Raw genomic sequence first — 23,250 nt, forward strand, 5'->3', positions numbered from 1 at the left:
TCAATGTTGACTGCTAATTGAATAGTGCAGCCTGTCAGAAGAAAATGCAAATGTATTCAATCATAGATTTTTTATGCAATGGTGGTAACTACTGTACTCCAAGCACTTATATTTAATGATGAAAATGATGAAGAAAAAGCTCATGTAGTCTACAACAGAGGATACAGAAACTAATTATAAAATGTATTTTGTGACATTATTTCAACTTTACAGAGAACAAGTGACTCCTAAGTTAAACTATGATACTGTGTAAGATCAAAATTTTTGTCCGATTTCCTCTCAAACTATAGTACCCTACCTTTCATCACTGCAATAGTATGACCCACTTGAATATGGAATCTAATTTCTAACCAATGATTCCAATATTTTAATAGCACAACAGAATTGAATAAGAATCTGAGTTAAACTAAAAACAAAACAAATAAACAAAGGATACAAAACAGTAAATCTGTGTAAACTTAAAATAATATGCTTGTTATTAACTTGAGCTACTGTGGGAGTAGAAGGTGTCATTCTTGATCTTAAGACATTCTCATAATTAGTAATAATAATAAATTCAAACTGATTGAGTGCCTTTATATACAAGGCCCTGTATTAATATTCATTCAGAAATCAAGAACACTTTATTCACTTACTGTTACATGCTAAGCACTAGGGAAACGGGTAAATAAGACGGGTCATGCTCTAAGGAAATTCAGGTTAATGGTGCAGAAACATATTGAAAAGTATCAATATTTATCCATAACTATGGTAAAAAGTGATAAATTGTTCAGGTTATTCTGCAAGACATACAGGCAATGAACACATAGTTCCTCTTCTCTACAGCCATAAATGCAGATAAGTCTTGGCCCCAAATCATAATTTAATAATGATGCTACATGAATTGTCACAAAGAGGTCACAAGATTGAACAGCTACGCTACTGTGAGTTAGGCTCCATTCTGGGGATAGGAGGAATCTCACACTCTCTAATCAGGGAGACTGAGAAGGAAACTAACCACGATGTAAGGCAATACTCTAATTTTGCAGGATCCCATGTTAAATAGCAACTTTGAGAGCTCAAATGAAAGGATTAAAGAGGAAGATGTGCTTAATCCAGATTTTTTTAAAAATACATAGGCTTTGTTGGGCAGAAAGGGACATTCCATCAAGTGGGAAACGGAAAGCCGATAACCTAGCGCAGAGGTCAGCAAACTTGTTTCTTTAACAGGTTGGATAATAAATATTTTTCTGACTTTCTAGCCTTACAGTTTCTATCACAACTATTCAACCTGCCATTGCAGCACAAAAACAGCTACAGACCATATGTAAAGAAATAAGCATAGCTGTGTTCTAATAAAATTTATTTATAGATAGCATAATTGGAATCACTCATGTTTTTCATGTCTGAAATATTATTCTTTTGATTTTCTTCAATATTAAAAATAATTCTTAGCTCTGGAGCTACACAAAACGAAGTATCAGGCTGGATTTGGCCTGTAGCTGTAGTTTGGTGACTCCTGGACTAGTTGGAAGGCAAGCTAAACACACAGATATAATGGTATACGAAACAATATTGAATATCTCAACTAATGGTTCAATTCTATCAGATTCAACCTTTCCATTTGATAATGTTTTGTAATGTCCTCCTTTCTTCATCTGAAATAAAATTCATAGATGATACAACTGACTACACATATTTTTTAAAATGTAGTGCCTTTACCAAAGTAAAAGAAGAAATAAAAAGAAAGTAGTTTATATTAAAATAATGTGTTGAAAACATAGTACAGGTTATCCTGCAAGACATATAGGCATTGAACACATAGTTCCTCTTCTCCACAGCCATAATGCAGATAAGTCTTGGCACAAAAACATAATTTAATAATGATGCTACAAAAATGAAAATATGGCAGTCTGTGAGTCCTACTATGCCAGACAATGTAATGATGTAGTGAAATGCCTGCATATATTTATAAAGAATAAATTTGGATTTAAATGGAATAAAAAGACCAGATACCATATTTTACAAAGGATACAGGAAAATAAAACAGTAGATATATAATAAATTCTAGGTTAAAAATTAGTGTTAGAAAAATTAACGGCAGACCATTTGTATTTGATAAAACGTCAGAGGAAATAACTTTAATAACTGAAATACAGATAATTTAACAAGGAAAACTGCAGATGGTAGGAATAAGTTAAAAATGTGTCATATTCTTGCAGATAAATTGGGTCTTACTGATATGTTTAATGTCAAAATAGGGCATGCCAGTAAGAGAGTCATCTAGCTAGTTACCTGTCTATCTATCTATTTATCTACCTGCCTACCTATTCCTGTTTGGAATTCCTTCTCATGAGAAGGCATATATTTGACTTCTAGCACTCTAAAATTCTATCCTTTGACAGATAATGAGGAGTGATAGATATAAACTCTGAAACCTAAGGCCTTATAGGGAAGTGGAGTTTTGATACAAGTTGAGTTTGAGATTTCACACAATATCAGAGTACTATTGACAAAACAGAAAACTCTAAAATAGAGTTTTATTATCTGACTTGATGATGTCAGGTAATTTGCACAAATAGATTTCTTATTATGCTTTAAAGTGCTTTAAAGATTAATGTATGGTATGGCAATCAAATAAAATATTTTAAAAACAACTTTGTTAATGAAATTTGCTGAGATCCCTGTATTTTATGTTTCTATCAAGTTAAAATATTTGATTCTAGATCTTTTGACCAACATCACTCCTTTTCTGTCCACTAGGGACTAAGGTGTTTTGTATATTTTAAAATAGTTAAAATAATAGATTTCACACGTTTTTTTCACATGACCACAGAGAAATAATAGGTGTTGGAGATGACTGACATGTTAATTACTCTGATTTAATTATTTCACAATGTATACATGCATTGAAACATCACATAGGGTCCCATAAATACATAATTTATTATTTGTTAATTAAAAATAAAATAAAACTTGAACCAAAAAATTAAAATATTTTGTTCCAAATCTATTAAAAGGAGTATCAAATCTCTTGCATATTTGCAGATGAAATCTATACACATAGATTGATGCGGGAGAGGTGTGTCAGTACTAAAATCAGCATTATGTTTTAAGGATGTGGTCTTCCAAAATGGGGAACAACTGACAAAATTACTAACAGAACAAAGTATAATGGTCCCTTGATTTTCATGGAGTTATAGTCCCAGAAAATGTAATAATCATTGAATCCTTGCAAAAATACTTGTTTGTAAAATTGAGTTTGATTTTAGGCTTAGATAATAATAAACTTTTTTCGTTAATCTTCATGACTGTCTAGTGGAACGTTAAAAATGGTGCAGTACATGGGGCAGTTATTTGTGGGGCAGGACCACTCTGCACAGGGTGTCTAGCATCCCTGGCCCTCTTCCCCTAAATCCCAGTATCACTTCCAATCTTTAACAACACTTAAGTACCTCTCTGCGCTTCTAAAGTGCTTTCTCACCAGTCAGAATGGCTATTGAAAAGTCAAAAAATAACAGATGTTGGCAAGCTTGTTGAGAAAAAGGAATGTTTATACACTTCAGTGGGAGTGCAAATTAGTTCAGCCACTTTGGAAAACAGATTGGAAATTTCTCAAAGAACTTAAAAAAGAACTACCATTCAACCCAACAAACCCATTACTGAGTATATACCCGAAGGAATATAAATTATTCTACTATAAACACACATGCACGTGTATGTTCTTTGCGGCACTTTTCACAATAGCAAAGACATGGAATCAACCTAGGCGTCCACCAACGGTAGAATGGATAAAGAAAATGTGTACATTGATAACATGGAATACTATGCAGCCATAAAACAGAATGAAATTATGTCCTTTGCAGCAACATAGATGCAGCTGGAGATCATTATCCTAAGCAAATTAACACAGGAACAGAAAATGAAATATCGCATGTCATCACTTATAAATGGGAGCTAAATATTGAGTACTCATGAACACAAAGAGGAACAATAGGCACCCCAGGGCTTACTTGAGGGTGGATGGTGAGAAGAAGGTGAAGATTGAAAAACTACCTATTGAATATTATATTACCGTGTCCGGAATTGGTGTGTTCTTGGTCTCACTGACTTCAAGAATGAAGCCGCAGGCCGAGGCAGGCGGATGACGAGATCAGGAGATCCAGACCATCCTGGCTAACACGGTGAAACCCTGTCTCTACTAAAAATACAAAAAATTAGCCAGGCGCAGTGGCGGGCGGCTGTAGTCCCAGCTACTGGGGACCCTGAGGCAGGAGAATGGCGTGAACCCGCGAGGCGGACCTTGCAGTGAGCCGAGATTGCGCCACTGCAGTCCGGCCTGGGTGAAAGAGGGAGACTCCGTCTCAAAAAAAAAAAAAAAAAAAGAATGAAGCCGGGGACCCTCGCGGTGAGCGTTACAGTTCTTAAAGGCGGCGTGTCTGGAGTTTGTTCTTTCTGCTGCTGGGATGTGTTTGGAGTTTCTTCCTTCTGGTGGGGTTCGTGGTCTCGCTGGCTCGGGAGTGAAGCTGCGGACCTTCACGGTGAGTGTTACAGCTCTTAAGGCCGCGCGTCTGGAATTGTTCGTTCCTCCCGGTGGTCTCGCTGGCTTCAGGAGTGAAGCTGCAGACTTTCGTGGTGAGTGTTACAGCTCACAAAGGCAGTGTGGACCCAAAGAGTGAGCAGCAGAAAGATTTATTGCAAAGAGCGAAAGAACAAAGCTACCACAGTGTGGAAGGGGACCCAAGCGGGTTGCCACCGCTGGCTTGCGGAGCAGCCTGCTTTTATTCTCTTATCTGGCCCCACCCACATCCTGCTGATTGGTTCATTTTACAGAGAGCGAGTGGTCTGTTTGACAGGGGGCTGATTGGTGTGTTTACAATCCCTGAGCTAGACACAAAGGTTCTCCAGGTCCCCACTAGATTAGCTAGATACAGAGTGTGGACACAAAGGTTCTCCAAGTCCCCACCAGAGTAGCTAGATACAGAGTGTCGATTGGTGCATTCACAATCCCTGAGCTAGACACAGGGTGCTGATTGGTGTGTTTACAAAGCTTGAGCTAGATACAGAGTGCTCATTGGTGTATTTACAATCCCTTAGCTAGACGTAAAGGTTCTCCAAGTCCCCACCAGAGTCAGGAGCCCAGCTGGCTTCACCCAGTGGATCCCGCAGCGGGGCCGCAGGTGGAGCTGCCTGCCAGTCCTGTGCTGTGCACCTGCACTCCTCAGCCCTTGGGTGGTCAATGGGACTGGGCACCGTGGAGCAGGGGGCTGCCATGGTAGGGGAGGCTCCCGCGGCACAGGAGCCCACGGAGTGGGGGAGGCTCAGGCATGGTCCCAAGCCCTGCCCCGCAGGGAGGCAGCTAAGGCCCGGCGAGAAATCGAGCGCAGCGCCGTGGGCCGGCACTGCTGGGGCACCGAGTACACCCTCCGCAGCCGCTGGCCCAGGTACTAAGCCCCTCATTGCGCGGGGTGGCAGGGCCGGCCGGCCACTCCGAGTGCGGGGCCTGCAGAGCCCACGCTCACCCGGAACTCGCGCTGGCCCACAAGCATGGCGCGCAGCCCCAGTTCCCGCCCGCGCCTCTCCCTCCATACCTCCCTGCAAGCTGAGGGAGCCGGCTCCGGCCTTGGCCAGCCCAGAAAGCGGCTCCCACAGCGCAGCGGCGGGCTGAAGGGCTCCTTAAGTGCCTCCAAAGTGGGCGCCCAGGCAGAGGAGGCGCTGAGAGCCAGCGAGGGCTGCGAGGACTGCCAGGACTGCCAGGACTGCCAGCACGCTGTCACCTCTCATTACTACCAGGTTAATGAAGTAATTTGTACACCAAACCCCAGGAACATACGATTTACTCATGTAACAAACCTGCACATGCGCCCTTCTGAGCCTTAAATCAAAGTTGGAAGAAAAACATTAAAAAATAATTTATAGGGGCTCTCCTCTCTCCGTCTGTCCTTGGGAGTCACAGGTCTAAATTCTGAGTAAAAAAATAGGTTTATGTAACTTTTTGTATAATGTCCCACACTTAATTATCAATAAATTGCATACCTCATAATTATCTGACAATAATGACTCTACCTATGAGCACAGAAGGGCTAGGAGAGGGAGGGCAACTTATAACAGTAAAAGGAAAACTCAATTCCGAGTTTAAGGACATGGACCAATTCTGCCACAAACTGACCCTGAGCAATTCTCTTAACTTTTCTAGGGTACAGTTTCTCCTTTGGAAAATGTGCTAGGTGACTACTAAGATTCCATACAGTTCTGACATAATTACAAAATATCTAGATGCCTTTAGGAAACCGAAAGAATGGAACAAAGTAGAGAATTAATGAGAATAAAACCAGGTGAGGCTACACTTGTAACAGATCAAGTAATATCAGAAAAAGAGGATGGACAATGAAGAAGGTGGTATCAGAGATTTGATTCTTGGCATGATGGATACATAGGGAGATAGAACGTTTGTATGAGATTCACACTCAGCAATGTGAGATGATGCTCTTGTACTAAAGACAGTGTCTCTCTGCACTTTTATTTTGTATTTATATTAAATTTACAATAGGTGGTTCCCAAATACCACAAATGTTGCAAACTTGAATTCAATTTACAAGTTACACAGCAAGTATCTTATTCTGGTGTTAAGTGCTGTGGGAATCAACTCCAGCTGCTTCAGATCTACCTAGTTCTTAACCATAATAAAGGAGAGAAGGGATCTTCAGAGACCCAACTCACTCAGGGTTCCTGAGACCAGAACATAAAGTAGGCTAAGGGAATCCAGGATTCTGCAGGGGAATGCCAGTACTCCCAACCATGTAGAACATCCCAATGCGTTAAGGAAATTTCTGTTAAATTAGAGATTTATAGAGGTCTCCTTAGGGTATTTTACCTCCCAGCATACTTCAAAAGGTCTTATTTTTGCAAGATGCGGTGGAGAGAATAAGGAAGTCATACACACCTGCATGTGAAATGCATGCTACCCTTATCAGTGGTGTGATCATAAGCATTACTCTTAGGTTCCATTTACATCTTCAAAATGGAGATAACAACATCACTCTGTTAGTGTTATTGGGAAAATTGAAGGAAATGACTAATGTCATTTCCTAGCACCGTGTCTCACACATTGTGAGCATGGTGAGTATGCAATAAATATTGTCATTTTTGTTCTTTTCTTTCCCATTCTGTGTGCTTGGCCTCTTCTTGCCCTACCCCAGAGAGAATGCTCTGCTTATGTCAGCATCCAGCAATATGGGTGCTAGGAGTGTTGACCAAATGGCTTCACATCCGCCACAGGAATACTTACAATTTTAATTCCTTCTATGTTATCACTTGCTCTCTTCTGTTTCCCTTACCTGGGGGACAGCTGCTATTTCCCAGAGACAAGAAAGTCTTATTCTTCCTTGGTAAGGGGTTGCCTTTCTAAGAGGAGTAAGTCGAAGCAGGCGCTGAGTTAAAACAAGCTGTCAGATCTTTCTGGCTGAGCATAAACTGAGCCTAAGATTTCATCCTAGGGCAACCCTACTTCGTGGACTAAAAAGTCCTCTGCCCTCAAGTTGCTGCAAACTGCTGGTTCTGGAGTTGCTGCAAAGGAACTGTGAGGGGAGATTTACAGAGCTTGGCTAAATATTTCAAACACAGTTGTTCTTGCAGAATTTTGCTGAGGAAATCTTTCAGCATTTCCTTACCTCTAAATACAAGCTTATGGGAATGCTACTTCATCAACACAATTCTATTTTACATGATTTTTTTTTCTAGCATGCACAGTTGTAAATTGCTGAGAACCTTGAAGGACATAATGTCACCTCAGTATCAGCATCATGTGGTACTATGCCAAAAGTTTCTGGACAGTTGCCTAGCCTAACCTTCATCATTATAAGGAAGACATCAAAAAATTCAGTGGAAAATCCATAAATTCTAATGAAAGAGCACAATAAGAATGATGAATTTGCTGGACAGTAAGTTCTTCAGGATAAAAAACGTACTTTAGATATCATTAATAATAATAAATACCATTTACTGAGTAATTGTGTTCTAAGTGCCATACTGGGGTTTTCATATACAGTATTTTCAATTCTTATATTTCCCTGCAGCATGAATTTATTATCCCAAGTTTTACAGAGGAGAAAAATGAGGCTTAGAGAGGTTAAGCAAATAAGGTCACACAAAGCTAGTAAATTCAAATTTGAGATTGTCTGGCTTTTAAGCATAAATCATTTCCAAAGTGCTTCCCAATAATTAGTAAGTATCAGTTGACACAGTCACATACTATTAGTACTGGATGAGATTTGGGTGTTCATCTAGAAAACCAGCTGTCTTACAAACAGAGAAACTGAGGCTCAAAGGGTTAACTGATGATGAAGCATAACACATAGAGAGTGGCAGAGCAGGCACTCAAACTTTATGAAGTCCTCATCAAGGCCCACCCGGCTGTCTCTGACCAGGCCCCACCCTCCTCTCCAGGCATCTCTTTTAATGAACCTGCTCTCCAGGGCTCAATGTTCCAGGCAAATAGAACTGTGTGCACAGGCACCAAGGTGTTACATGCTTTTCTGTATTTTTCATTTCTGCTCAAAAATTTATCTCTTTTTATCTGCTTAACAAACACATACAACATTTTCAATTCAATTTAATTCCATCAAAGTATCACTACCTCTATGAAGCCCTCACTGATTCATTTCTCTTCTCTTCCCAATCAAAAAATGTATTAAGAAATAGGTTAGTAATAGTCAATGTTTACTCATTCATTTATTCCTTAAATATTAATTAAGCCTCTACCACATGAAAGCACTATGCTAACATTTTGTTAATCATTCATCACCACAACTCTCTGAGGTAGGTGTTATTTATATCCTCATTTTATAAAACAGAAAATCTTGGCTGGGCGCAGTGGCTCACGCTTGTAATCCCAACACTTTAGTAGGCTGAGGCGGGCAGATCACGGGTCAGGAGTTTGAGTCCAGACTGGCCAATATGGTGAAACCCCATCTCTAATAAAAATACAAAAAAAAAGAAAGTAGCCAGGTGTGGTGGCGCGTGCCTGTAGTCTCAGCTACTCAGGAGACTGAGGCAGGAGAATTGCTTGAACATGGAAGGCAGAGATTGAAGTGAAATGAGGTGGCACCACGGCACTCCAGGACCAGTGCGAGACTGCATCTCAAAACAAACAAACAAACAAAACAAAACAAAAAACCCAGAAAATCTTAAAAGTTTAAAGAGATGCAGTATTTTTTTCCAAGTATCTCAATTTTTTTACTTCTCTGTGGTTCCTCTGTATCCTGAATATGCATTCATTGTGGTATCTGCAGCACTCTCTGAAATTTTGCTTCACTTCTAAGTTGTGACTTACGATGATATAATTATTTGTATATCATGGTATACATGGTATATCATTTGCTAAATTTTATAGGCCATTATAGGCTGTAAGCTCCACAGTAGTAGGAGAGATATCTACTTTCTTTACAATTTTATTTTTTATTTTTTATTATTATTATTAGTATGATTATTTTCGAGATGGAGTCTTGCTCTGTCACCAGGCTGAAGTACAATGGTGCGATCTCGGCTCACTGTAACCTCCACCTCCTGGGTCCAAGCGATTCTCCTGCCTCAGCCTCCCCAGTAGCTGGGACTACAGGTGCCTGCCACCACATCCGGCTAATTTTTTTGTATTTTTAGTAGAGACGGGGCTTCACCATGATGGCTAGGATGGCCTCGATCTCTTGACCTCCTGATCCACCCGCCTCGGCTCCCAAAGTGCGGGGATTACAGGCGTGAGTCACTGCACCCGACCAGTTTTTTTCTTTTTTTTTTTTCCTTTTTCTTTCTTTTTTTTTTTTTTTTTTGAGACAAAGTCTCACTCTGTAGCTCAGACTGGAGAGCAGTGGCACCATCTTGACTCACTGCAACCTCCACCTCCTGAGTTCAAGCAATTCTAATGCCTCAGCGTCCTGAGTAGCTGGGACTATGGTGTGCACCACCACGCCGGGCTAATTTTTGTATTTTTAGTAGGGACAGGGTTTCACTATGTTGGCCAGGCTGGTCTTGAACTCCTGGACTCTAGTGATCCATCTGCCTCTGCAATCCCAAGTGCTGGGATTACAGGCGTGAGTCACCGCACCCAGCCTGTTTAATATTATACACACAAGGCCTGACAGAATAGTACATAGTAGGCACTCAGTACATGACAGTCAAAGAAAGAAAGAGAGAGAGAGGAAGGAAGGAAGGAAAGAAGGAAGGAAGGGAGGGAGGCAGGGAGGGAGGGAGGGGAGAAGGGGAGAAAGAGAGAAAGGAAGGAAGGAAGGAGGGAGGGAAGGAAGGAAAAAGAAAAGAAAGAAAGGAAAGAGAGAGAGAAAGAAAGAGAAAGAAAGAAAGAAAGAGAGAGATAGGATACGAAAGGAAGAAAGACAAATGCACAAAACTCTGGTCTCTGAGTCTCCACTGTTCTGTGCTGCTTCCCTGGATTAGTCTGCATCGGGAAGAAATGCCACATAAACAATGATGGACATGTTTCTTCCCAAGGCTGACACTAACATCCTAGATGTACATTTTGGAACTCACTTTTGGGCACTATAATTTTCCATTTCCTTACCTATGATTATGGTTATATTAATTCTACAGATCCAAATGGAATGAAAACTTATTTGAGAGGGACAGAAGCTGATTTTCAGACCTGCCTCTGAGGAACAACATAATGACAGAGTCCTGTTAGTACACAGTACCCCAAATAACAGGAGTTTGGAAAAGATCCTTAGGAGGAACTCAAGTCATTACTATGGCCCTCTGTTATAGCAGCTGGAAATCACACTGCTGATTTCCACGTAATACTGCAAATATCTCCGAGGGCAAGATCCAAGCTCCCAGATGCTTAACAACCCTCAGGCACTTTCTGTACCACATGTGAGTCCCTGAACTATTTTAAAACATGCACGATTCTTCTTTATGCTTTATCAAGGATTCTAATGTTTAGTATCATTAGCCTCCAGTTTTAGGTTTTACAATATTTCACAGGATATTCCCAGTTAATTTAAGGGGTAAAAAGTAGTATCATGAAATTCTCAAAACAGCCTTAGTTTTAGTGGACACATGAATACATATAGGTACACACATGCTCTTATTTTTGTGATAATATACGTAAGTGTATAGTACTTACAAATCTCTATATAATATAGATATTAGATGTATGCTATGGATGCATATATAAATGGAAACAGATCTATAAATACACATATATCAGTAGTTTTGAGGAGCTACTAGATGTAAAGGAAATAAAATTTACATGAAAAAATACTTTATATGGATAGAATGCAGCATTCTTTGGAAGAACAAGTTGACATACTCTAGGACAGAAAAATTGGAATAATATAGAACTCTAATTTTTATATGTGTGCATATACATGCATATATATACTTATATATACATAAAATATGTTACTATAAATAAGTAGTTAGGTATAGTGAGACATTTGAATACATATATTAAAGTCTGTGTGTATGTATGTGTAGAGACAATTGAAATTATTTAACATAACGTATTTGAAAGTTTTCAAGCATTGGTGAAGACGGATTAATCAATTTAGCATAGCACTTTTATAGGACTGAAATGGTAAAGGGTGGAAGGGTCTGGTAAGTGAAGAGTGTTAAAACATTGAAAATCCTAAAAGATATGGTTTCATAGCTCTAGTATTTGTGGATCACTGTTAGTCCCAGCCAATAATACAGTACATGTGAATGGGAGGGAAAATGTATAGAAATGCTTATGCAAAAGAATAAGGAGAGATGGTGGCTACCTCAATTTGTTGCCTTCTTATATGTCACTGGATCTGTAATTATCAGTATACGGTCTGTTTCAATCCTCGAAAGCATTAAATGGCTTTAAGTTTCAGGCAAGTAGGAGGCATTGTTAAAAACTAAGGAACTAAAAAGTTTCCCTCAGTTGATGAAAAAATACGAATATTTTTAGAGTTTGCTTATTATAACATAGTATTAGAGATTTGGGTTTGGGAAATTACCATTTATGAAATAAAAAGTATATTACATCTTGGATTAAAATAATTGCAACAATAAAGCAAGTTTGCTTTCTCTGCTCTGTGCAACAGCTATAAGCTAGATGCTATTAAGTAGGCTTGCTTCCTAGCCTATGTGAGCCTTGAGAATTTAATGTAATCAATACAGAGATATAAGCTAAAGACATTTAAATGAATGTATTTGTTAAAGAGTATATAGAGTGTTCACAATTGTGAAGACTTTTTATTCAGTTTGGAATTCATGTTAACTTTAAATAATAACTGCATTTCTAAATGTCAAGCTCCATTTTAAGCCAAACCAGTTTAATAATAAAATGATAATATATTTTTTATTTAAATCAAGAGGCTGAGATGCTCTATCTCTCTAAGCAAAGCTTATAATTCCATGCAAATCAATCAAAAGCCATTTATATGGCTATGCATATGTAACTATATTATTAAGACCAGTGATAAATGACATTCTTGGAAGTACTTTTTTAAAACTATTATTAAAATTAAAATATTCTCTGCACCTGTCACCGTAACATTTTATTCATGATCAATATCTACTTCTCCACTATGCTAAAATCATATTGAAATTGAGATTGAATTTTTCTGCAAATACAGCTTTTCTTCTTTTCAATACATATTAAAGAACAGTCATTGTTCTGTATGACAGTGACTACAGGTATATTTTATTTATATTTTACAGCATTTGCAGGAAGTTATTTTCTCTCCTTTAAATGAAGAGAGAAAAAAATGAGCCAATTTTATTTCTGATAAAATGATAGTAGTCTGGGGGCTAGAATAATCTAGGAATCAAATTAAAGGTATCTGCACATCTGCTTTAGAAATGTGTTATAGAAGAAAGAGAGCTATAGATGTTGATATAAACTTATTGCTTCTCCAAGAATAAATTAAGTACTTAATTCTTTTATTCTAAGTTTAACCATCCTCTATTTTGCTCTTAATTATTCCTTTTCTTTGTAAAATTAATTATTTAGTGTAAATAATTGTTCTTCTCCATAACTGAAAAGGCATACAGTATTATAAGAGTAAAATTAGAATAGCATACTTCAAATCACTGTTTTCTATAGCTAAAGAAACAAATGTTCTTTTGCCTTTAAAGAGATGGAAAGTTTAGTTAAATTTTTTTTTCTCTGCTCTTTAAAAAAATAATAATAAATAGTCAGGACAGAACAAAAGTTAAAAATGATTAGAAGTAAAATGGCTGCTAAAAGACTATGATAAAAAATAATATAACCTAAGGACTAGAGAAGTTGAACTTGATGAAAAGTCAGTGAAATAAACTCAACACAGCATCCCTAGACTTTCACAGGCCACCAGAGGTATGAGCCCACAAACGTGTGAAAATAACAAGTTTTTCTTGGCCTACTATTTTACATACAGGCATACCCATGGTACTCTGCAAAGTTTCCAAGCCATTCTAACCTTAAACAACTTGCTCTCACTTTCTTCAGATACTCAAGGGAAAGTCATAAGGAAAAGGCTCACCTGTGCTGGGCTGAACCAACCATGTGGGCAGGTACAATGCTCCCCACAAGTCCCTTTGCCCTTGGTGCTCGTCTTGTGGGGGCTTTTCCGCACACTGTCCCACAAGGTCCTGTTGAAGCTGGACCCCCCGGTCCTGTTTGAAGCTGGGCCCCCTGGTCCTGAGGAGGGCATGGTCTGAGAACTGTACCCGAGCCCCTGACAGTTCCTCTGCCAGCCACAAGCACAGTGGGCATCCCTGATCAGGGTGGGCGCACTCCTGCCGGCATCCATCCCATCGGACCCCCGGCTGCAGCTGTGTTGCTTGGTGAGGTATGCATTCATACTGCACTGATGCCTACTCTTTCCTTTGGTCAGCTTTGCACAGAAATGTCTCCTCCCTCACACCCCTTTCTTCCAGGCAGTTGTAAAAGTCTTTTTTCCACCGTGGATCCCTCAGTATCTTTGACAGCTGCTATAAGCAGTGCATCGTGGGAGCAGTGGGAGCAGCGAGAGCAGCTCCGCACAGCATTATCTGCGGGCTGGTAGCTCTTTGTCAATAGATGACTCAACTCACAGAGCAACTTGACAGTATCCCTGCTCTAGGCAGAAGCAATCAATGCTCCACACAGCTGGGCTACAAGACTGTACACTGTGTTACAAACCCTTTTTGGATGGAGCCCTACAGTAAAGAATAACTCTTTGCTGTTTAGCATTCTGGCTTTTCCCTTTCCTTGCCGATCCCCACACAAAATACAAACCTTAGGAAAGAGAACTTATTATGAGATTCTTATGAGATTAGCAGGAGCAGGACCCTTCTTTCCAGAAAGGATGCATCTAGGCTTAAACTTTATAGCATAAGCAATAAAAAATGATGGGAAAGTTAACCTATAAAGGAATTTTCAACATTTACAAGAATCACTTATCTACAGAGAGATTTGCCAAGACACAGACCCAATCATGAAGTAACTATATAAGATCATCAATATTAACTCTGAAGAACATAAATTCATTTGGAAAAATCATTGAGGTCACACCATTATACTAGAGTCTCTTAAAATTTGGAAGTTTGTTTTAAATCATGATTATGCATTTTAATCCAAACATATATTCTTTATGCTATACACAATTATTAATTCTTTCTTGTTCAAAGCAAGGAAATTTTCAAGGTTTAAAACTGATGGGTTGGGCTTATTTTAAAACAGTATTTTTCCTTACCCCAAATTATTCTGAGGGTTTCCTTTCAAATACTTTACCACAACAAATACATTCACCACAGAGAGAGTCTGCGTTTTAAAGTGAAAGATGCATCCAACTCTGCCATACAGTATTTTGGTTTCCAAAGACAGAATTTTCAAATTCTTTCACTGAAAAATGAGCTAATTTTTTTCAAACTTAAAGCAATTGCCTTCCAAAGAGGATTTCTGTGTTAAATTTTAGCATGCTTGCTGAATCCATACATAGTATTTTCAGTGAAGTGAAAGGCTAATTGCCATAACATTAATAATTTTTATTCTGTTTGAAACTTTCCACATCCATTTCCAAAATGTCTATTCTTACCATACATTACTGAGGAAATAATTTTGGTTTGAGTGTGCAGCCAGTTACCATCCACGCAGGACCTAACAAAGATTATATAATCCTATGAAATAATTACTTTATCTGTAGACCATCAGATGCCATCAAATCGACCTTCTCAGTGGATTGACCAGGTGCGGGGGCAGTATAGGCCTGATTTTTGCCTGAGCTAGCAAGGTGCTTATTGCAAGGGCTGAGATCCTAGCAAGTTCTACATTTGAACACTAAGACTCCCTGGATAAATCACTGTTAGACTTAAAAATCTTGAAAGTAAGGAGTAGCATCTTCTTTTTCCATGTATCTCCATATAAGGGTACTTTTCCAAATTCTGCACAAGGGGCTGATATTAGCATTGTGCCCATCACAGAAGGTATTCAAAACACGTTTGTCAATAATAATGGCCAGATATGTAAGTTTAGAGGGCAGGTTCTGGTCTATGTTAATGGCCATTTTTCTCTAAGCACCTTTCATACCGTCCACCACATAACAGGCAGTAAATACATGCATATGTTTGATGGATGAATGGATGGTTGGGTGGAAGTATAAATGGAAGGAAAAAGTAGAGAAATGAAGGAGTTGATACACATTTTAAAAATAATAATATTTAATTCAGCAATGTTCTAGAAACATAAACTATTCCTTTAAAGTTAACTTTAGTTCTGGTGTTGAGGTATTCTTTTTAAGGAAATTTGTCAAAAATACATGAAACTTGAACTGTTGGGCAGAAATAACAAAGGCATTAATAGTTTTTGCCTTCTTAAAGAAGATCAAGAAGTTAAAATCAATACCTGAGGAAAGTGAGGAAAAGGGAGAAAATTGTTTCTCTCTCTCTCTCTCTTTCCCTCCCTTCCCCCTTTTTATTCTAGATTAATAGATTATACCTGAAAGAACTGTTGGGTCAAATAAAACCCTAGAGAACTTTAGGCTTTTCTGGTATAACCATGATGCATGGCTGTACAGTAGGATTTGATGTGATATGCCAATGCCATCACTCTCAAATGAGAATGTCAGAAAGTGATAAGTTTGGCTGTCTCCAATCTTATCTAACCATAGATGCTTCTCTAGTTTTTTAGGCAGATATCATTGCACAAAGGCCCATTGGCATCTTCAGGGAACATATGTCCAGTTCTCACCCATTTGCCTCTCAAGTATAAGAATCAATCTACATAGACATAAGTCAGTGTGCATCCATCACAATTTTGTAATGGTGTGAGCAGCTTGCAGCAAAGCAGAAACAATTTTCTGGCTTGACACTACTCAAGATGTTACAAATCTTCACAGGGACTTAAATCTGTTATGAATGGGTTGTTCAGAAAGAGCAATTTCTTCCCATCACAAGGGCCACAGAATTTCTATTTTAATAACTTAGCATGTCATTTCTTTGTAGTTAAATAAATAGCATCCATTGCATAACTAATGTTATTTTGCTTAAAAGATCTTTAAGGCTAAAGCAAACTTTTATTAAGCTTACTAAAAGACTATATTGAAATCACTCCTTCAGTTTAGTACATGTAAAGTAATTCCATACTCCTATCTTTCCCTCCCCACAAACAAGACTTTTCTTTTCAAACATGACATTTGGCTTTGTGAGGACAGCCCACTTAAACAGATAAATATGTTCAACTAGCCTTCTGTACTATAAGACAGACTCACTAATTAATGGTAATCCAATTTGATCAACTATAATTGGACAACTGTAATGACCATGAGATGACATGAAATTCTGGCCAAACAAGAATTAGCCATACACAAGTACACATCCTACTTATCACTGTGATTTAACATGGGCAGATGGTGCACAGGGCAATGCGTAGATGAGATATAACTTATTGAACTCTCTTTGACCTGGCACTGACTTCATAGAACAATCACTAGTTTCAAAGCAAGGGTTTAAGACTAATATCCTAGCTTGATTTAATAAAAAATAGCAAAAATTGATAAATATATTGTACTGCACTAAAACATGATACAGAATCTTTTTCCAGATAAAATTTCCATCGGGCATCTTATGCATTTGGGAAACGAAAATATTAATAATAAAAGGAGAGCTAAGTGCTTGCTAAAGAGTGACTGGTAACAGACGTCCTTATCAGCCACAAGTAATACGCCAAATAATCATAAAATGCTTTGAAAAGTGTGTACAGTCTATTCCCATGATTGCAAAAACCAGAGATTTACAAATGCTAAGAAATCAGCATTCTTCTACATCTAATAACCTTTGGCCTAGATAATCTCCAGATTCAAGCACATTTCCTACAAAATAAGAAAGCCAGGAATACGTAAAGTATTTTAGACTCTAAAATTATTTCCAAAATATTTAAACTAATTTAGTCATAACTTTTGTGAGACAAAAACAAGCAGGAATTTAGTGTGGAAGAAAACATGCTTAATTGATGCAAAGATTTAACCAAAACAGACGATTTAATAGAAAGTAGAAAGAACTTTTAAAATGTCCCGAATTGTAACTAGCATAGTTGGATTTCGGTGAGTGTTGATGGGGAAGGGGTTAATCTGAATTAATTACAAGTCTAAATTATAAAATGGTTTTCAGGAGATGTAAATTTATTATATTCTAACGTACTTAGTAACACAATTGCAGAAATCAGAACACTAATTATGTAATATTTCTTAAAGATTCTGAAAGAAACACTAGTAAAAAGGTAATAATCACTTAAAATTTGCATATTTTTGCAATTGAATCTAAGTGCTAAACTATACTTCTACCAGAAATTTGTTCTCATCCTTCAAGATTAAACTAATGTCACTTCTGTAAGCTTTTCAGATCCCCTTGGCATATTAAGTCATGCTCTACAGTATTTGTATACTTGTCTGTGTAAATATCTTTAACATTTATCTATTTCTTTCAATCACCATGATGACCACTGTGATGTCTAACCCAGCATCATTTCTGTGTAGAACTGGTGAAACAGCTTTCTAACTGGTCTCTCGCATACACCCTTGCTCTAATTCTCTCTCACACAGCACCCAGAGTAATTCCTAAAATGCAATTATGATCAGGTCCTTTATGCTTGATACCTGTCAGTTAAATGTCATTTTCTGGGACTCTTTATCCTCATTGATAGTATAATCTTTAAAGTAGTTTGGATGGTCTTTAATCATGCCCCATGTGATTTGTCCTCTGTGGCTTTTTACCAGTCTTGTCTGTGCCTCACACTCTTGCTCTGTCCTCCAACCATACAGGCCTTGAATACTTGCGCTCAATCCTACCTTATGGCCATGGAGGATGTTCTTTTCCCCTCTTCATACTTTCACATAATTAATTCCTACTCACCCTTCTGTAGGCTGCATCAAGAGGCAACTCCCCCAAAGCCACCCTAAATAAACATACAGTATAATCCAAAAAGAAGTGGGATTACTATGCAACACAGCTCCAAAATAAAGCTTCTAGTCTTTACTTCCAACCAGATTGCCATCCAGATCTCTTTTACTCAGAAATTCTCGTGTCTTCCCTGTCCTTTGGAGTTCAACTTGAGCATCATCACTTCCTCAAGAAAGCATTCCCTGAACACTGGGTCACCTTCCAGGATAGCTCATGTCATCTTTCCATTAAACATTCATTTAGCACCTGTGCTTCTCTATTACAACACTTAACAAAATTGTATTTAAAACGACAATTACACTATAACTTAGTTTGTACCCTTTTCCCCAAACAGAAAGTAAGTGGTTGCTAGTAGGGCAATGAGAGAGCTCTCTTATTTGCATCTGCATCCTTTGAACTTAGCACCAAGTGTTTAACCCTAGTTGAAATAAATCAAACATGGAAGAAGACAAAAGTATCTTTCAATGATCACATCAATATAGGTATTCTGGTCTGTGTTCTACTTCTCAGTGTAAAATCAATAAATAAGCATTTTGATTTTAAAAACAAAATGGCAATGTGTTCCTACAGTCAGCACTTTAGTGGAACATTTAGTGTGGGTGAGTGGCATAAGTGTATGAACTCATTTTTCAAAGAAATTTCCTAGTGGTCTTAGCACTGAAGCTGAAGTAGCTTCTGTTTATTTTAGCAAGATATTAATTCGTAAAAGCTGCACTTCCTGGCAGCTGTGCAGTTCTCTCAAGCTTTTTCAAGAGTTCTCCCTTTATAGCTAGATAGTACAAAAGAGGGAGCAGTTCCCTAAGTCAAAAGCCAGTTAGTGGTAAAACATGAAGAGAATCCTAAACTCCAAAGTCATATTCATTTTTAAAATAATATAAGCCAAAAGTCATAATAATTTCACAAGATTTTTTTTTTTTTTTTTTTTTTTGAGACAGTCTTATTCTGTTGCCCAGGCTGGAGTGCAGTGGCAAAATCTCAGCTCACTGCAACCTCCACATCCCAGGTTCTGGCAATTCTCTTGCCTCAGCATCCCCAGTAGCTGGGATTACAGGCATGCACCACCACACCCAGCTAATTTGTGTATTTGTAGCAGAGACAGGGTTTCACCATGTTGGCCAGGCTGGTCTCGAACTCCTGATCTCAAGTGATCTACCTGTCTTGGCCTCCCAAAGTGCTGAGATTACAGGCGTGAGCCACCACGCCCAGCCGATAATTTATGAAGATAATAAAAGTGTGCATCAAAGAATATAAAGGCATGGAAATATCTCCTCTAATTCCCTCCCAATCAAGTCACAAATTTAAAAAATATTAGACAGAATTATTATCCATAGCAAGTATTTTCTTCAGTTTTTTTTTTTTTTAAGTTGTGGTAAAAAACACAAAACATAAGATCTACTCTCTTAAATTTTTAAGTGTCCAATATAGTGCTTTTAACTATAAGCACAAGGTTGTAAAGCAGATCTGTACCACTTTTTCACCATGCATCATTAAAAGTCTACACCCATTGAACAACAAAACCCCATTTCCTCCTCCCCCAGCCCCTAACAACCACCATTCCACTTTCTATTTCTTTGAGTTTGACTAGTTCAGATACTTCTTATAAGCAGCATAATACCATATTTGTCCTTCTATAGACTATTCCACTTAGCATATTGTCTTTAGGATTCACCCTTGTTGTAGCATATGATAGGATTTCTTTCTTTTTTATGGTTGAATAATATTCTGTTGTGTATATATAGCATATTTTGTTTATCCATTCATTCATCAATGGACATTTAGGTTGTTTCTACCTTTTGGCTATTGTGAATAATGCTCAATGAACATGAGAGTACAAATCTATTTTCCAGATCTTGATTTCAATTCTTTTGAATAAATACGCAAAAGTGGTATTGTTGAATTATATGGTAGCTCTATTTTTCATTTTTTGGGAATCTGCATACTGTTTCCCATAGCAACCGTACTATTTTACATTTCCCAAAACAATGCACAGGACTTGCAATTTCTCCACATCCCCAACAACAATTTTTTTGCTTTCTTTTTTCCTTTTTTTTTTTTTTTTTTTTTTTGATAATGGCCATTCTAACAGGTGTGAGGTGATACCTCATTGTGATTTAAATTCACATTTCCAAGATGATTAGTGAGGTTGAGCATCTTTTCATATACCAAATGGCTATTTGTGTATCTTCTTTGGAAAAATATCATTCAGGTCCTTTCACATTTTTAATCAGATTATTTGTTTTTTGGCTATTGAGTTGTAGGAGTACCTTATCTATTTTGGATATTAAGCCCTTATCAAGTATATACTTTGCAAATATTTTATCCCATTGTGTAGGTTGCCTTTTCACTCTCTTTATTGTTTCTTTTGCTCTGTAGAAGTGTTTTAGTCTGAGGTAGTACCACTTGTCTATTTTTGTTTCTGTTTCCTGTGCTTTTGTTGTCATATCCAAGAAATCACAGTAAAGACTAGTCTTTTCTTTATATTTTTATCCAGGAGTTTTATAGTTTTAGGTCTTATCTTCAGGTCTTTAATTTATTTTGAGTTGATTTTTGTGGGTGGATAATTTAATTCTTTTGCATATGGGTATTCTGTTTCCCAACATTATTTGTTAAAAGAGACTCTTCTTTCCCCATGTGTAGTCTTGGCACCTCTGTAAAAGATCATTTGATTTTTATCTGTGTGGGTTTATTTCTGGGCTCTCTATTCTATTTCATTAATTTGTATGTCCAGCTTAGTGCCATACTATCTTGATTACTGTAGCTTTGTAATATATTTTAAAATAAGGAGGTATAAAGTTTTCAGATTTACTCTTCTTTCTCATGATTGTTTTGGCTATTTGGGGTCCTTTGTGGTTCCATACGATTTTTTTTTTAATTTTCCTATAACAAATACCATTGAGATTTTGATAGTGGTTACATTGAATGTGTAACTTACTTTGAGTAATATGGACATTTTAACAATATTATCTTTCAATCCATGCACATTTACATTTATTTGTGTCCTTAATTCCTTTCAGCAATATTTGGTAGTTTTTAGTGAACAAATCTTTCTTCCGTTAAGTTTGTTCCTCAATATTTTATTCTTTTTGATAGTATTGTAAATGGGATTGTTTTCTTAATTTCTTTTCAGATATTTTACTGTTAGTGTATAGAAACACAACTAATTTTTGTATATTGATTTTGTATCCTATAACTTTGTTGAATTTTTTAAATTAAGTTCCAGATTTTTTGTGTGTGCAATCTTCAGAATTTTCTACCTATAAGATCATATTATCTGTGAACAAATATAATTTTACTTCTTCCTTTCCAATTTAGGTTTCTTTTCTTTTTCTTGCCTACCTACTCTGGCTATTACTTCCAGTACTATATTGAATAGAATGGTGAGAGTGAACATCCTTGTTCCTAATTTTAGAGGAAAAGCTTTCAGTTTTTCACCATTGAGTATGGTGTTTAGCTTAGGACTTTTCATATCTGATTTTTATATTGTAAGGTAATTTTCTTCTATTCCTAATTTGTTGAGGTTTTTTTTTTTTAATTTAATTATTATACTTTAAGTTCTAGGGTACATGTGCACAACATGAAGGTTTGTTACATAGGTATATGTGTGCCATGTTGGTTTGCTGCATCCATCAACTCGTCATTTACATTAGGTATTTCTCTAATGCTATCCCTCCCCCAACCCCCCCACCCTCCAATAGGCCCTGGTATATGATGTTCCCTTTTCTGTGTCCATGTGTTCTCATTGTTCGACTCCCAATTATGTTTTTTTAAATGAAATAAAAGTGTCAATTTTGTCAACTGCTTTTTCTGCATCTATTGATATAATTGCATTATTTTTATATTTCATTCTTTTAATATGATTTATCCAATTGATTAAATTTCGTATGTTGAACCATTCTTGCATCTCAGAAATAAATTTCAGTTGGCCATGGTATATGATCTTTTCAATGTGCTGTTAAATTTCATTTGCTATTATTTTGTTGAGAATTTTTGCATCTATATTCATTGATGATATTGGTGTGTAGTAGTATTTCTGTGATTTTTTTTTCTAGCTTTAGCATCAGGGTAATGCTGGCCTTATAAAATGAGTTTTGAATTGTTCCTCCCTCTTCAATATTTTGGAAGAGTTTGAGAAAGATTGCCATTAATTATTCTTTAAGTGTTTGGTAGAATTTACCAGTGAAGCAATCTGGTCCTAGGCTTTCCTTTGTGGGGAAGCTTTTGATTACTAATTTAATCTGCTTATTGTTTATAGGTCTATATAAATTTTTTATTTATGATTCAGTTTTGGAAGGTTATATGTTTCTAGGAATTTGTTCATTTCATCTAGGTTATCTAACTTTTCATACAAGTGTTCCCAGTATTCTTATAGTCTTTTTATTTCCATATAACCAGTAGTAACATAACTTCTTTCATTTTAAAAAATTTTAGCTATTTGAGCCTTCTCTTTTTTTATGGGTTAATCTAGCTAAAGCTTTACCAATTTTGTTGATGTTTTAAAATATGTAACTCTTAGTTTCAATGATGTTTTTCTTTAAAATTTTATTCTTTATTTTTTCTCTAATTATTTTCTTCCTTCTGCTAACTTTGTGCTTAGTTTGTCTTCCTTTTTCCAGTTTCTTGAAATGTAGAATTAGGTTGTTTATTTGAGATCTTTCTTCCTTTTAAATGGAAGTGAATATTAATACAAACTTTATTTTTAGTACTGTTTTTATGGTATCCCGTAAGTTTTGGTATGCTGTGCTTTTATTTTCATTTGTCTCAAGACATTTTCTAATTTCCCTTTTGATTTCTTCTTTGACCTACTGGTTAAGAGTGAGTTGTTTAATTTCCTCATGTGTAAATTTTCCAATTTCTCTTTAGCCATTAATTTCTAGTTTT

At 37.0% G+C, this 23,250-nt stretch overlaps 1 protein-coding gene across 22 annotated transcripts in view; it reads right to left on the reverse strand.

The window, feature by feature from the left end:
* Positions 1–23,250, reverse strand: part of DLG2 (discs large MAGUK scaffold protein 2) — a 2,173,778-nt gene that overhangs the window by 850,264 nt on the left and 1,300,264 nt on the right. Inside the window, exon 1 of one of the 22 annotated variants that reach the window (XM_024254991.3) lies at positions 13,479–14,838. The exons of 18 other annotated variants lie outside the window; for them this stretch is intronic. In XM_024254991.3, coding sequence (XP_024110759.1) covers positions 13,479–13,799 — 321 coding nt within the window. In that variant the 5' untranslated portion in view covers positions 13,800–14,838. Of the gene's footprint in view, positions 1–13,478; positions 17,358–23,250 lie in introns of those variants that run through there. 3 more of the 22 variants (XM_054526108.2, XM_054526107.2, XM_054526122.2) reach the window with 3 other exon arrangements.

Source organism: Pongo abelii, chromosome 9 (genome assembly GCF_028885655.2).
Source record: "Pongo abelii isolate AG06213 chromosome 9, NHGRI_mPonAbe1-v2.0_pri, whole genome shotgun sequence".
NCBI classification, from domain to species: Eukaryota; Metazoa; Chordata; class Mammalia; order Primates; family Hominidae; genus Pongo; species Pongo abelii.